This window comes from Phallusia mammillata, chromosome 5 (assembly GCF_965637545.1).
Source record: "Phallusia mammillata chromosome 5, kaPhaMamm4.hap1.1, whole genome shotgun sequence".
Lineage (NCBI taxonomy): Eukaryota > Metazoa > Chordata > Ascidiacea > Phlebobranchia > Ascidiidae > Phallusia > Phallusia mammillata.
In genome coordinates, this window is record NC_137256.1 from 927,044 (window position 1) to 944,547 (window position 17,504).

The 17,504-nt window shown below is 38.5% G+C and overlaps 1 protein-coding gene across 1 annotated transcript; it reads left to right on the top strand.

Moving 5' to 3' along the window:
- The first annotated feature begins 13,213 nt into the window (after window positions 1–13,213).
- On the top strand, window positions 13,214–15,109 carry LOC145229798 (G-protein coupled receptor GRL101-like). The gene is made up of 7 exons (XM_080095124.1): window positions 13,214–13,259; window positions 13,322–13,486; window positions 13,580–13,876; window positions 13,938–14,118; window positions 14,181–14,358; window positions 14,421–14,632; window positions 14,688–15,109. Exons 2-7 carry the CDS (start codon window positions 13,322–13,324, stop codon window positions 14,978–14,980), a joined length of 1,326 nt encoding a protein of 441 aa, XP_079951250.1. The 5' UTR covers window positions 13,214–13,259; the 3' UTR covers window positions 14,981–15,109.
- The last annotated feature ends 2,395 nt before the right edge of the window (window positions 15,110–17,504 follow it).

The window sequence follows — 17,504 nt, forward strand, 5'->3', positions numbered from 1 at the left end:
CTTTATTATTGTTATTATTATGAAGTACTTGGTATTAACATTTATGTGTTTCACTATATTCAATTTAATGGTGTATAACTTTGTTGTAAAGCAATAACATGGTATGATTATAATACTTGCAATATACAGTATATACTAACTGACAAACATGCAACATGCTTTTAATTAAAATTTTTCATTTTACTGCTTATTAAACAGTTTAGCAATAAATTTAGTTTTTTGAAAAACGATTTTAATCAATAAAGCATGTCGCTTCTAACAACTATATATGTGAGTGGTACTAAACATTTATCACAATATCACTTTTTACTTCTGTATTCAGGTCTTTGTAAATTAATTTTATACTATCCTAAAAATGTATTAAATTGAGAAATTCAAAGATGAAAAAACTGGAATCAGCAACATTTTTCAAGTCTCCACATATTTTGTGGATGTTTGCGGTTCTTGCAGGAATGTTTTTATGCCATTGTGGATGTTACAGGCCTCAATCTGTCCCGGACAAACACATGGGACCTGTGGGTGCTCTCTACCGGTTACTTGTCTACACTCACCCCTCAGCTATACAGGTTATATATCACTGCGCACTTCTGATACATTTTGCAGAGGCTCTTTACTGCATACACCTCACTTCTAAGTACGGCATTACTGACAAATCAACCAGGTTTAAATGGTTCGTTCAAACTTTGCTCTTTGGAGTTTTCTCACTAACTTTGATGGAAAACCAATCAACAAAAGACCAGTAAATGCTATGATGCAAATGACTTACCAATTTACCAACTAAAGTCAAATGTTTTACTTGACTTACTTTCGTGGATGAAATCGCAATTTTGTAGCAACTTGTCCTTTATTGAAAGTGACTATCGCAAATTTTACTTTGGTTTAGTTTTTCACATTTTGCTAACTTTTTGTTGCACAACAGCTCTTACATTGTCTTTTTGCATTTATGATTGCTTAAAGACCAGTATGACATTCTGTCATATTATTTTGTTTGTTGTTTAAACGTATATTGTTTCTACACATTTGAATATTGCATGTTTTTTGGCTGTTTTGCCCCAAAAGCAGTAAATTATATGTTGTGCAAAAATCATGTCTGCAATAAAATCTTAACCCGACCGATTGAGCTGCAGTGCGTTCAACCACGAGGTTGACACAATGATATTTTCAACTGGCAACGTTTTGAACTTGCCTTAATGGGTTTGAAACCGAAACTGGACGTCGCCAAAATGTCCTAATCTTTAAAGAATTTTCAGTCAACAGAATCTTGGGTCCATCGTTGATTAAACGTTGTGCAGCTATTTTCTTGTGGTGATTGGTGCAGTGCAATTGTGTCGCTAGGTTTTCTTGCACCAAGCGAAACTCTATTGTAACATAACTGAAAAGTGTCGGCGGAAATATTTAACTAAAAGTTTGTTAACGCAGCAACTGTATTTGACTGAAACACATTTTACACAATTACATCGAACTAACACAAATTGTCGCCAAGATGGCCGAGCGCACCGCTTTGTGTTCAGAAGGTCATGGGTTCTAATCCTATCTCGGTCACTTGTGTTTCTCTGAGCAATAAACTTAAGCGGCATTGCTCCAACCCAGTAGTTCCCGATGGGTTGAACTAAATTGAAGTCACCAACTGCATAAGTCGAAAACATCAAATAAAAAAATGATCAACGGACTTGCAATAAAACAGGGAGCTCTACGGCGGACTCATTGTGTGCATTCAGGCGTTGCCCGCCCACCAAGGTTAAAAATAAACAAACAAAACCAGTGGATTTTCCTAGCTGAGACCGTGGAACTGGACTCTTCAAGCGGTTGCCATGGTGATACAATGCTGTTCTGTAATCAGGGTCAGTCGGTTTCAAATTAAATTTTCTTTTGGGACCAGAGCTGTGAGCGGAGTCAATCCATGTTGTCGAGATAAAATTGATTCATTGAGGTCACTTCTATCCTTACATTTTAACCTGGATTAACCTAAAACGACAAAATCCTGCTCTCAACTACACGTCAATTTGGACAAAATTAATTTGCCAATGGATGAGCTTAGATTGAGTTTTGCGCGGCACAATAGACTCTTTCGCATTAATTTACACGTAAATAATCATTACTGTGGTGTGAAATATGTTTGCAGAAACGCTCCGACGGTCCCCATAAAATCGCTTGCAAACCTCTGTATCGAAACCGCTAAGTTACACGGACATGTCAAGTTTATAGAGCTCTTCTGGCAGTTATATTTTTATTCCGACGTTTCGACGTCCTATACAGGTCGCCTTCATCAGGGTAAATAACACTGAATGCGCCTGGTACAGTGCAGGATAAACAAAGGAGAAAAGAACTAAATGCAAACACGTCACAAGTCACAACGCAACGAAAACACCGCTCGATAACGAATGATCTCTAATCTACCTGGATATGGTTGGGTATAAAAGTAATAAAAAGGGTTACACAGTCGAAACAAACTCTGGTGATGTTGTGGCTTGAATTCGATGGTAAAAACCGCTTCATAGTTTATGCAAAGTCTGCAATTTACAAGAGGAACATGCCATGCTGGGCCACTCGAGTGCGCCCCTGAGCTGAAACACTGCGCCTTAAGCCAAGCAGTTTTTAGATTGCTGGTTTCCAACCTTGTAGGCCAGGGCTACTCAATTAGTGTTGTGAAAGGTCCAGATGGAAAAGGAACAAATGCCAAAGGTCCGGACACATCTGTAAGTAATGCAACATGTCTTAGCCAACTTTGGTTAAGGGTAATGCGGAAAATCGTGATACAAAATTTTTCACATTTCTTAAGCCGAATGTTTCTGTCATCAAAACAAACGCTTGAATTGGGCACTGACCATAAATTAAGTTTTGGCACGACGACATACAAAACAGTTTATCTAGTTTTGCTGGATTACTTCCTAATCTCAGGTATAATAATTCCATTTTCAGTTCACAATTGTGCGCAAACAATCGCCGTTTTGTTACTAGTGTATTAGAGTTTGGAAATACTTCATGCTCCTAGCAGTACTCCGAGAATCGCTATGCGGACTCGCGTTAACTGTCGCTACATAGCAACGATCAAGAACGTAACACACAATATAGCGAATGTGGCCGGAATCAAAAAACCGTCGGGGTCCAAATCCAACGCCCCAAAGGGCCGGATTTGGACCGCGGGCCGCCATTTGAGTAGCCCTGTTGTAGGCTGAAAGCAACGGGGCCACTTTATAAAAACATTTGTGCTATACCAACCACCACTAAAATACTTGCACTTTTCTTTTCTTGGTAACGACTGGTTTGTGGAGCAGAAAAGGACGAAACCTGGAACGTTTGTTTGTGCTTGGTTGTGATTCGCGCGAATTTGCGAACTAAATTCCCTCATATTGTTAGTTGGGGCATGAACAAAAGCAAAAGCATTGAACCTGCAAAAAACGAATTTGTGCTTTAAAAAACCTATTTGTGATGTCACAGGTGTTCGTATTGCGCAACAAAAAATCGTGCTTCAAATGTTGTAACCGGTTAAACTGAGAACCTGTTCCAAATAAGATAAAAAGCTGTTAAAATTGTCTCCATTTAATTCTAGAAAAAATCTTATGATTTCTGTTTAAATTGTAAAGTCTTGGTTGTATTTTATTATATTTTGCATCCGTTTTATTTTAATGTTCTATTATTAACACATGCGTTTAAATAAAATCAATAATAAAATGGATTTGGAATTTTCGTTGCGCAATAACTGCTGAGGAAACGTCAAGCAATATCACCAATAGCGGGATTTCTGTGAATTAATTGTTGTGATCAATGTCAGTTCGAGCTGCAAAATTTTTACTGCAATCAACAATTGGTTTGCAAACTGTGTTTTGAGTTTAACCTAGTTGCCTATACCACAAAAACTTACAAAACTATTTTTTGCTTTAAAAAGTATTAGCCATCACTTCTGTGGCATTTGGCGTAAATATTTTGTGCACAGAAATTAATTTGCGTATTAATTTCGCCCGAGAATGTAAACAGCGGAACACATATTGAAAACAGTTTGATTATGCGTAACAGGAAGCCTTGCTGACGTGCGGGGCTTGGGAAGTGACAATCATCTGCCTGGTTTGCTGAAAGCGGAAAATACGTTTGGAAACCATTGTGACCGCAGAGGTAGAAATTCAGTATTTCGGGTTAATTAAACAAACTGGTTAATCCTTTTTTACCTCTTTCAGATAATTCACAGTTTAGAAAGGTTAGAAATTTTAGTTGTTTATTGAGAAAACTTCGCCTAAAAGATTTAGGAAGAATGAAACACCACTTTTTGAAAAGGTAAGCAAATTATCTTACATATAAAGTATATCATGAGACGCTCAGGGAAGTCGCAGGTTCAAGTTTGTCATCATTATATTTTTTACAACGCCGCTGTTGTGTTTCTTCAGAAATCTCATCATGGGGATTTTCGAAGCAACCTTGATTTGGTTCATCGCACCCGCTCCATGCCAAGCACAAGGTAAGTTTAAATGTTTGATTATTAAACAACAAACTAACGCTTTATTTAAAGCTTAGTTTATTAGTAACATTAACTAAGATATATGAAGGTTTTAGTATTTTTTTCAATTCTGCTGTGATTTTAAATAGTTTACTTGTAGCGCATTGGTCAACTGTCACTGTGATGCAAATATAAAACGACCCACAATTATATGTTTGTGATTGTTGATTGCAGAATTTACTTGCGATGGTGGGGAAGTGGTTGACTCAAGGCACTTTTGCGATGATCATCCTTACTGCAGAGACGGAAGCGACGAGAAACGGGCCACATTTCCCACCTACCCTGCTAATCTATCATCGAGCTATATCAGGTAAACTTTGTCGGTTATTAAATGACGTTTATGTGATTATTTACTCTATTTGCCGCTTTAAATGTTTGACAGTGCAGAAATAAATACTAATCAGAATTTTATAAAAACGTCATTGTTGTTGTAAACCAGCATCTGGCTTCGAAATTCTACAACATGCTTAACCTGTGAAATATAACAACAGTGTTTGCGCGACGCCTGTAAACTTGCGAAAAACTAGCAATATTTTTCTTCATTCCAGTCTTATCTTTTTTACGCGTTGTAATAATTTATCGTTTATTACTTCATTAATGAAAAATTCCTTATTATCCCGATAGTACAAAACTTTTGGTCGTTTACCCTGGGAAATACCCGGATGTGTGTGGGTAATTACCAGCAACAACACGCAGCCAAACTTCAGAATGTTGGTTGTTGATTACACTTTAATCTGTGTTTATAACGTTCAAAACATAATGATTCCACTTTCACAGCTGCGACAATACATTTGACGGGCTGTTATCGAAAAGAGTGTGTGCGCTACGGAGGCAGGAATATTGCAAGGGTGACATCACTTGTCGGGATAAAACTCCTTGTGACGGCGGTTGCCCCTCCCACTTTCGGTGCCCAGATTCGACTTGTTTGAAGCGTTCAACTGTGTGTGATGGCGATCCCTGTAATGACTGTCCTGCCTTTCAACGCTGGAGTAACGGATACGGCTTTAAATGTGTCAAGAACAACCGGACGTGCCTACTCCCGCAAATGTTCGTGTGGGACGGCGTACAAGATTGCGATAATGGCTCTGACTTATGCTATACGCCCGAAAATGGTGATGTGAGGTATGTATAAGTTTTTAGGTCGGTTGTGCTTCATACATCAGCTGAGTTTTAAATACTATTGTGGCGTCCAATTTATTGGTTTTCCTTCGAAAAATGCACTAACGTCTAGCCACGAAAAACCCTAGGTTTAGACGTGTTCGAGCACTGCTGTCTTTATTTAAAAACACTGAATAAAACTGTAAGATATTGGCAAATTCTGCGCTGCACAAACTTTAAGACAAGTTGACATACGACAGTCGGGGAAGAACTCTTTACAACAGCACGTGACCCGCAAAAGGACCAGTCACGTGGTCGAAACCCCCCTGGCCAATTATCATCGCCCTAACGGCTATCTTTAGTCGGTTACACCAGAAATTGTAGCTGAAATGCTGCGAAATGCAGCGAACGGGGAGGAGTTAAAAAGATGTAGTGAGCGCAAAGTGTGCCGGGAAATAAATTTATAAGAGGCAATCAAACAGTTAAAATGGTAAACGTGAACGTGACAAAAAGATGTGAAGAGGGATTAATGTCAAAAACATTAAAAACACATCGTGAAATTAAGATAAACCCGTTTTGGGCAAATAAGCACACACACAGAAAACAAATTATGATAAACTAACCTAGTAAATTAAAGGCAACATAAGGACTGCGAGACACAGGTGATTAATATAAAAAAGGTAACGTAGAGATACAAAAGTTTTGGTAACACTAATGCAAGCGAACACACTTTGGTTATGCCTTAAAACGAAATAACACTTGCTATTATAAGTTTTTTTTTGTGCAACGTTTTCAAGGCAACAAGTAAAAAATCATTTTACGCGTTTTTTGGTCAACTTGTTGTGATGTGATAAGTTTATTAATGACCTTTATTTCGTTTTCAGAGACACCCGTCGTTCCTCCAAAGCCTCGTTCAACAATCAATTGTGCTTCCAGTGCAAAAACGACTCAATGATCGTTTCAAGGTCAAGTGTGTGCAATGACGTCATCGATTGTCCCGATATGAGCGACGAATGTAATTGTACTGGGAAAGTCCCCGAAATGTGTGACAAATCAATAAGTTATCGTCGGTAGGTTTACTTGATTTTTTTGTGAATAAACGATTGTTCCAACAAAGTGATTATTTTAAACAAACGTATCTGCAACCTGTTGCTTGACGGTTTAAAACGCGAACCATAGAGTAACTATTTATTTTAAACCCAGCTCAGTGGGACGATGCGATTGTTTCGACATTCATGGAGTTTGTCGCAATATAATCGATCCAACCAACGCTTCCTGTCCAAAAACAAAAGATGAGGTCTGCAAATCATATGCACCTTGTGATGGAAATTCCCCGTGCGAATATCTCTGTCCCTCCCACTTCTGGTGTTCGGAATCGGTTTGCTGGGAGCGTTCATCGGTGTGTGATGGCGATCCCTGCAACAACTGCCCTAAGCTGCCCCGACCGAACGGACACGGCTTCAAGTGCACCAGAAGTGGTAAAACTTGCACGTTGCCCCAGCAGTTGCTGTGGGACGCCATACAAGACTGCGACGATTCCGCTGATCTCTGCTTCACATCGGTTGATGAAATGATAATGTCGGAACCCAGGTGTGTTAGAACGCTCACAATGCCCGATGTTTCAACCGTAGTTTTCAATTTAATATTTCCCCTGCAGGGACATCCGCCGCTTGCCGTCTGTCTCCTTTAACCACTCTTTGTGCTTCCAATGCATAAATGACCCCACGGTGATTTCAAGGTCAAGTGTATGCAATGACGTCATCGATTGTCCTGATATGAGTGATGAGTGTCTTTGTGAGACAAAACAACCAACAGGTTGCGGAAAGTTTTCAATGTAGGTTGAAACGAGTATTTTTAGGAACTAGTCCGTCTATTAATGACTAATATCGTCACTTTAACTTTCCTTACCTTGCAACCACTTTGGTCAACTTAAATTGAACCAAAATAAAACCCATAAACACATTATTTTTGCATATATTTACGTTGACATATATTATTTACATGATAACATAGTGTATTTCAGGGGTGTCAAACTCAAACAACTTTGGGGGCCAAATACAAACTTTTAAGTAAGTCGAGGGCCGCACTTGGCAAACATTTGTTACAGTGTGACATGACAACAACCAAAATGCATAATTCAAGAGTAAAATGTTCAGTAATACTATTGAGTAGTGATGCACCGAACCCGCCAAAAAAGGTTCGGGCCGAAACCGAATATTCGGCCACGAGGCCGAATAATTTCTGCCTAATCAGGCCGAACCTAAACTCCCCTTTCTTATGGACGTTTTCAACTAAACCAGGGGTGTCCAACTCGAAAGCACCGTCGTGCCAATTTTGGTTTCAAAATATACTCACGTGCCAATGTTTGGTACTTTTTCCAAACCATGTCATAAACGTCTTAACGGTACGGGCTGAATCCGAATATTTGGCCAATATGTAGAACCCTTATATATGGTTAGACAAAAATATGTCGTCAAATGCGAGTAAACTTGTTTATGATACTCCAAAAACATTTTATTCTGTTTTTGCGACAAAAGATATAAATAGTTTGCAACGGGACTTCAGTTTTGTCAAAAAACGAACCATTTAATTAGTGGGTTGTGTAACTTTACTACTGAAAATCTTTACTGAAGTTATAACTAAAAGAAGTGAAGAATAAAGGCGGAGAAAATCAATAGAAGCAAGTTTAATCGCGTGACTAATCCTAATGTTTATCATCTAAATGTGCAAAAGCTTGTGTGCAATTTCCATGTGCTCTGCGTGCCACTTTTGGTACGCGTGCCACGTGTTGGACACCCCTTAACTGAACCTTGTGTTGTTGATGCACATAAACTCAATTATGACAAACCAAAATCACTTTCACAATGCGGAAGCTTTACTAAACTTGTAACATTTTGCAGACAACGTGGCTGGTTCTTTTTTAGATACCACACACAGTTAATTTATGATGTTTGGTATGGGCGAAAATGAAAGTTTAAGTATTAATTCCTTGCAATAAAAAAGTTCGGTTTCGGCCGAATTTTAAAAAAATTTCGGGCGGAAACCGAAACATCGGAAAACAGCGTATTTGGCCGAAATGTTTCGTCGGTGCATCACTACTATTGAGTATTTCAAAAATTATATTAGTATTGTATAACAAACAGATATACATTGTAGCAGAGTGTATCAACTATGCTTTGAGTAAAACAATGGCATACAATGACGCAACAATCGCAATTGCTAATTCTAAGGATGGGTACTTTTGATCATCCTCAAAACGTTGCATACATACCACTAAGAATGATTGAATTGTGTCATGTGAACTCACTGGTTTGACAGGGTATTCCGCCTGAATAAAACACATAACTTCTAAATGTTACTTCGCGGGCCGCATGTTTGACACCCCCATGGTGTATTCAATAAAAACGGTTTTGCTTACACGAAACCTGAACATTACGAGTGCACAGAGCGACCTGCGTAAACCCGAGCAGCGGGAAACGCAGGAAACGCTCGATAGCCAAACGCGCATTTAGAAAGTGAACGCTCAAATAGTTCGCGTCAACACAGTGACCCACAAATTCGATTCTACCATAGTTACACAATGTAAGTGGTGGTGTGATTGTTTACAGTGGGAATGTGAGTGCCGAGATCGACTGTTCGACAACCAACAATATTACGGAGGACGGGTGGGAATGTTGGACGGTGAGTAAAATGTCAATTATGTGTTGATTGAATTTACTTGATTAACGTTGTTGAATAAATGTGTATAAGAGGGGTAATTAAAATGAAAGCCGAAAAAAAACTGTAAAAAAACGTTTTCGGCAATTTTAATGGGTTATTTGCGGATTTTTGTGTGCACTCTTTCCTAAGGATTTATATCGTTTCCATAAAGCACCAATTCAATTTTTAAAAACTTGCTTGTGTCATATGTGCCATGACCGTGTAGCGTTAAGTTATATAGTATTATATTACAACTAACACTATACCTTCCTGACATGTGCAAAAAAACTGATTTTGTGATATTTTGTTTAACTAACGCGATATCTTGTTTTGCATGTGTCCACAAACTGTACGTGCAAACAACCAACAATAGGGGGTAAGTTATTACTATCCATAGAACGAAACAGACCTGACATGGGTGATATTTTGTTTATTTAACGCGATATTTTATTTTGCATGTGCCCACAAACTGTACGTGCAAACAATCAACAATAGCGGGTAAGTTATTACTATCCATAGAACGAAACAGACCTGACATGGGTGATATTTTGTTTATTTAACGCGATATTTTATTTTGCATGTGCCCACAAACTGTACGTGCAAACAACCAACAATAGCGGGTAAGTTATTACTATCCATAGAACGAAACAGGCCTGACATGGGTGATATTTTGTTTATTTAACGCGATATCTTATTTTGCATGTGCCCACAAACTGTACGTGTGAACAACCAACAACAGTATGGGGTAAGTTATTACTATCCATAAAACGAAACAGGCCTGACATGTGTGATATTTTGTTTAACTGACGCGATATCTTGTTTTGCATGTGCCCACAAACTGTACATGTGAACAACCAACAATAGTATGTAAGTTATTACTATCCATAAAACGAAACAGGCCTGACATGTGTGATATTTTGTTTAACTAACGCGATATCTTGTTTTTCATGTGTCCACAAACTGTACGTGTGAACAACCAACAATAGGAGGTAAGTTATTACTATCCATAGAACGAAACAGACCTGACATGTGTGATATTTTGTTTAACTAACGCAATATCTTGTTTTTCATGTGTCCACAAACTGTACGTGTGAACAACCAACAATAGGAGGTAAGTTATTATTATCCATAGAACGAAACAGCCCTGACATGTGTGATATTTTGTTTAACTAACGCAATATCTTGTTTTGCTTGTGTCCACAAACTGTATGTGTGAACAACCAACAATAGTGGGTAAGTTATTACTATCCATAAAACGAAGCAAACCTGACATGTGTGATATTTTGTTTTGTTGCACTAAAATTCTGAGAAACTTGCACTTAATTTTAACAAAAGTTGCAGTAAAAAGTTGCATTTATGCACAATTTTTTTAATATTATTAGGGTATGAGATGCTCGAAAGGTTCCGTCGTATAACCCAACAGTTTAAGATTTTCAGGGTGTCTGCTTGTTCCGTTTCTTTCTTCGCTATTCAGTAGATCATGCGTACATTTTTATGTTCTTTAGGTTTTAAACCTGCATGACAGCATTTCATTGTCAGCTCCTGATGAGCTGTCAAATTTGGTACTTTCCCATTTCACTGACGCCCAGGCGAGACTGCCGGAAATTACATTTTTTGCTGGTACGCAGCAAGAAAATAACGCAATGCAGAAATAATTTTCCGCAAAAAGCCAAACAGCAAAGCGATAACCCACCCCTCCCCTTCCCCCAAAACAAGTCAAATGCCACACCCCAAACCCCTAGGTCTGCAAACTTCATCCAAGGCATTGCAGCAAATCTCAGTGTTGGCGACTTTAACAAAATCAACAGCCTGAAAAACGTGACTAAGTGAAAATGTAATTTTTGGCTGTCCCGCCTGGGCGTCCGTGAAATGGGAAAGGACCTCAAATTTAAACGACAGTGAATTAAATTGGCTGGGTTGGTTGACCTTCTAGCTTGCAAGCCAACTGTTGCGTCAAAGATAACATTGAGATGCAGCTAATCCATCACGTAGCTCTTTGTTATGCAAATCAAAGAGAATAGAACTAGAGATGTACCGCATATTCGATTTGCCGGATTTATTCGGCCGAATCGGTCACTTTTGCAAAGATTCGGTTTCAAATTATTCGGCCGAAACCGAATCTTTTACGATAACAATTTTAAAGCGTTCAACGTATCTTTTCTGCTTAAGGTACCACGCAGATCTTTCAAAAGCCCAAACATAACGAAATCGCGTCAATTTTTATCTTTTTCAACACATTATCGTTTTTCCCACTGTAGTCAAAAAAATTAGCAATTCATTGGCAGGTTGCCAATCATGCTTGAAGCAATTTTAAACCCCACAGAACTGAAATAAGGACGAAACACAACTATTCTGTACTAATTTCCTGGTAGATAAACATTTTTTCATGTCAAACGCGTAGGGTACGACCTCGCGTGACGTCATAAATTATTCGGTTGATTCGGCCGAATTTATTCGGCCGCCGAATATTCGGTTTCGGCCGAATCGAAATTTCGCCGATTCGGTACATCACTAAATATAACCTAGAAATACTAGAAATAGTTTTATAGCATGTTTATTAAATCAATTCTTTACATTTTCCGCAATACTTGATAAAAGTTGCATGAAAAATAGAAAAAAGTTGGAAAAAGTTACAACATAAAATTCCTACAAACCGCTTATAACAGCATACTAGATAAATTCTGAGTATTTAGGAAGCTGCCGGAAGCTGTAAAAAAGTTGCAAGAGTTGCCCTAGTTATTACTATCCATAGAACGAAACATACCTGACATGTTTGATATTTTGTTTAACTAATGCGATATCTTGTTTTGCATGTGTCCACAAACTGTACGTGTGAACAACCAACAATAGCTGGTAAGTTATTACTATTCATAGAAGCAAACAGACCTGGCATGTGTGATATTTTGTTAAACTAACTCGATATCTTGTTTTTCGTTTCTATGCAAACTGTACGTGTGAACCATTCATAAACATAATGTACGAACAATCAATTTAATATTAGTATTTGTCGTTTAGTGGGATCCTTTCAGCAACGAGCTGTTGTGCGACGGGAAACGAGATTGTCCCAATGAAATTCGCGATGTTGATCGACGGAGGTTCATCCACGATGAGGATCCTCATCTCTGCGCGCATTGTAAATATTGCCCAACGACAAACGATCGTCTCAACATTCCTCAATCCAAAGTTTGCGATGGCGTTGCTGATTGCAAAGACGGAAGTGACGAAACCGTGGTGGAAATCCCGGGAAAGTTTCGTTCAAAAATTTGCAACGGTTTTATAGATTGCAAAGACGGAAGTGACGAATATTCGAAAACTTGCACAAAACAAGGAAGGGTCAATTGTTCCGCGTTAAATGGAGCTAAGGTATGTTAGCATCTGTGGATTATAATAACACCCATACTCTGTAAGCAGTGGTCTCAAACTTTTTCATTATTTTTTCAAGACGGTCCCGTTGTCATTATTTCAAGGGCTCGTGGGCCTTTAGATGGAATGTGTATTTTAGCAAAACGAAAGTTGATTGCAGAATTTTAAGTTACTTGTGCAAAATTACGTTTAACAATAATCCAAAAATTGTTTATGTCATCACAAACAAGACAAGAAACATTATGATTGTGCGCGAACAAGTGCTTCTTTGTCACGCAATAAAGGCTATACGGAGACAGTCGATCTTCAAATGCTACTTTGATTTACATTTTTTTCAGTGGCATAAATTGACGTCAAAAAAAAATTATACAAGTTCTTCAACCTTTTCGCGGTCCCCGCAAAATTGCTTTACGGGCCCCTACCTAAAGGACCGCGGACCCTAGTTTGAGAACCTTGTGTGATAGGTTAATGTGTTTAGGTTTCCATAAGTAAATCAGAGATTTGTGATTTTACGATAAACTGTGATGATAAAAGCGACGAAACTAACTGCACGAGTGACGGGAGGTTCTACTGCGAAAACAATCAACCTTTGTTTGTGAAGGAGGAAAAGGTTTTTAATTATTCTATATAATTTTCTTTCATGGCAGTTTTAACAAAATTTGCCACTAATAGATGTTCAATGGATTTGGCGACTGTTCTGACTGGAGCGACGAATGCCCAACGAAGTCAAGCAGAGCAAATGAAAACGTTTTCTCCTCGCGATACGAACTGATCGCTAACCCGGTGTTACGAACTGTTGTGTGGATAATGGCGTTCCTCGCAATCTTTGGAAACCTGGTATATTTGTAATGCTTGGCTGAAACAAAGCACGTGGTTCTAAGCTTCGACAAACTAGGTGGTTTTTGCAAATATCTGTTTTACCCTTTTCAGGTTGTCATGGTTACTGAGATGAAACTGTTGGTGACGACAGAATCACAATCGGCCTCATTTCAAACCAACCATCTTCTTGTCTTGAATCTGTCGATTTCCGACCTGCTCATGGGAGTTTATCTGCTCATGCTCGGCGTTGCTGGTGTTCAATATTCTGGAGACTACTGTGCCAACGACCTTGTTTGGAGGTCAGGCCAGAGGTGCATTTCAATGGGCATTTTGGTTTTGCTTTCCAGCGAAACATCAGTAATTACAATGGTCCTGCTGACAGCATTTCGACTTTACGCTGTGAAAAACGTGAGTTTTTTTTAATGTATATGTGCTCTAGTGTTTGCAGCAAGCAACTTATGTTTTGCAGCCGTTTAATGCGCCATATTTCCCCAAACTGAAGATTATTATCCTTTCCATCATTTTATCCTGGACATTTTCATTCACACTGGCTTTTATTCCTCTCACGTCTCAATTTCAACATTTGTTTGAAACCAAAGCGTGGATGAAAGAAAACCCGTTCTTTAAGAGTCATGTCGTTGACTTTTCAAGTGAGCAATTGCAACACATGTGTATATTTAATCGTTTTGCTCCGCCGTATGTTTTCTTGCAGGCATGGACACTTTCATGAAACGGTTTGTAAAGTTTCGACACAATTTTACCATTAACGATTCCCAGACACTCGATGGCGCATTTCTAGGGGTACAAAATGTTTATTCTTGGGCAGATTTTGTGGATATTCTTGAAGATTATAACTACACTGAACTGTTTGACATTACAGGATATTTAGGGTATGTAGTTACAAGCAAATTAGATTATTATAGTTGTTGCTGTAACTGAATGTTATTCTCAGGTACTACAGCACCAACAGTGTTTGCATCAGTAAACTTTACGTGACACCGACCGACAAGGCTTGGCCATTTTCACTTGCCATCATCACTCTTAACTTCGTGGCTTTTATGTTTGTTGCTGTGGCGTACGTTTGGATTTACAAGAGGTCGACTGCCAGTGCCAGGCAAGTGAATGAGAGGGCCCAAAATGCGAGAGCTGAAAAACAGAACCAAGGTAAATCCCATAAGCGCAACTTAAATGCTGCTCCTACTTCTGGTGTTTGTTGCAGAAATGCAAAAGAAAATCATCCGGCTGGTCTTTACTGATTTCTTCTGCTGGGTGCCAATCTCAATTATGGCTTTCCTGAACTTCGGTGGAACAACTGTACCTCCAGTGATTTACGCAGTGTCAGCAATAATCCTGCTTCCCATCAACAGCTCTCTCAACCCTCTCATCTACTCCAACGCCCCGAAAATGTTGTACGATCGAGTTCGGAAGCGTTTACATGACGTCCGACGACGTCAACAGCCACATGACAACCGACGAGTTAACGTGGCAGTTGTGGCTGAAGCCGCCCTCTGACAATTAAACGACAAGCGACACACATGATTGACAAGCCAAGCGGCTAAACCGCACAAACCACCTCTTGTGCGGCATGTACATATTTATTGCAAATTTCAATTGTTTGCGAATGTTTCGCAACTACGTGGTTCTTTGATCCGTTTTGCTATTTTGTGTAAAACTGGGGTCAAATACATGCTTTTGTTTTGTGCATAATTTTGTTACAATGTGTCTGCTGGGAATTGGCATTTACCGTTGGCAACCCGGGAAATCCCGATTATATTTCATGAAATCCCGGGATTAGAGGCAGGTGTTTACATTAAATGGGGGTACGCGTTGTTTAATTTTCATAACAACCTTATTTTGAAACAATCATACAATGCAGTAAAGCAGTGGTTTTTAAACATATTCATTATTTTTCAAAACGGTCATTTGCCATTATTTCGAAGGCTCGCGGTCCTTAAGCCTAAATAGGTATTCCAGAAAAACAAAAGTTGATTGCAGGATTTTAGCTAGTTATGCAAAATTGCGCATAACAATTTCGATCGTGCGTAAACAATTGCATTTTTGTTAGTTTCATGGAATAAAGGCTATTGTTTAGCAATGGAGACAGTCAATTCTCAATTCTACTTTGATTTAAACTGATTCAGTGGCACAAACTGACACCAAATAAGATTAAACAATTACTTCAACCTTTTCGCGGTCTCCCCAAAATTGCCTCACGGACTCCCAAAGGACCGCGGACCCAGTTTGAGAACCGCTGCAGTAAAGCATACCTCGGCAAAGTTTGGCGCAGTAAACTGAAGAGATGTTAAAATCAAAAGGCAAGGCTTGGGTTTAAGAAAACAAGTTTAAACTCTGCCAGGTTTGAGTAGTAGGTTTATTTTTCTATTCACGATTGATTAGTTGCACATAACCTGCATAAAAACCGACAACAAAATTATAAGTTTCTAAATGACAATCGCACACAAACATTTGCCGTGACTGGAACAAGACTCACCAAACTGCGATAATCACTAACCTTAGCACAAATGTCGGAATTAGTTTGTATTTCGAGGCGTTCGTACAATTATGTCAGTCCCAAAGCCACATATTAAACACAAACAGTACAAATAATACAGCTACAATTATTAATTCGCACGCAGCACTTGGTTTAACAGGAAAATGACAACAATGTTTTTGGGCGATGAATTGGAATTAAACATTATATATTTGGCAGACTAACATCAAGTTTACACAACTTTCAATATCGAATCCGCTGATAAGTAACTTTAGGCCGTAAAATGCAAATTATTCCAAACGCGCAAAACACATAAGATTAAATCATGAATATTATATTCAATATATTCAAGATTTATTGCGCAGTGCCACAAGCGGGTTCTTTAACTAGCTTCATACGTTCACATTAAACATTAGTGTTTAGAGATTGTTAAAAATTAAAAAAGCAGTACATAAATGTATTATGTAAATTATTTTACCTTTTTGTACAAGAATCCTAAATACAGTTTTAAATGATTCACATGATTCACATGATTCACATGATTCACATGATTAAGCTTCACAAATCCCCCTAAGCTGTTGGAGTTAATGTAAAGAGTAGGAAATGTTGAACCCCGGATAATTATAGGAACTATCCGTTGTAAACACCATCCACAAACCGCATGAGCTACAGCCAGGGGGATAAATAGAGGGAGCGTAACCAGAATAATAATTTTCTGACCACGACTGCTGGAAATTATCATAAGAATACAACTTCAAGATATCCACGTTCTGCTGGGTGCTAAAAAAGTGACTTTTCCGGAAAATCAAAACGTTTTGGGTCATCTAATTTAGGTGGTCAAAATTCTGTTTGTGCCATATTTTTAAGGCGAATGACACGTAAATTTGATAGGTGATTATAAAAGCAAATCATGTACTTTTTTGTACAAAAATTTACGCTTTTAGTTGATGATCAGTCAATACTCTTCCGTTAAACCTTTGTCCACTTACAATGGATAAAAAAACGATAACATAATAACCTTGTCGTTCACGGTTTAGGTTTAATTCGCCAAATACAGCTTTGACGGATTGCATTGCGTTTGTTTCAAATACACTTTTTCAATAACCGAATTGATGCGGTTTTATACTTATATTTGTGGCAGGTCTTAACGTGCCTTCGTACCTGATTGCACCATTTCTCCCCGCTCCACAAACAACAACAACAGGGCACCATGTAATGTAAAGAACACAATATTATTCGATTAACCAATCTAAATATAACAACGCGCATGTTTAATTTTTTACTACAACCGAAAACCGACCAAGTTGTTATTGCCCGGCAAACACAGGATTGCCGTCGGGAACTTTATCAGATACATGCTAAAACAATTCTGTTCGAAGCTTAACCAAGAACGCAGCTGAATTTACAAATTCCAATGAACGAAAAACGTAATGCAGGACCAAAATTGGACATTTATGACAAAGGAGTACAAAGAATCGCAATAAACTACACTTTTTACAGGTGAAGTTTATAAAATTTCGCTTCTAAAGACGTTGCACAGAACAT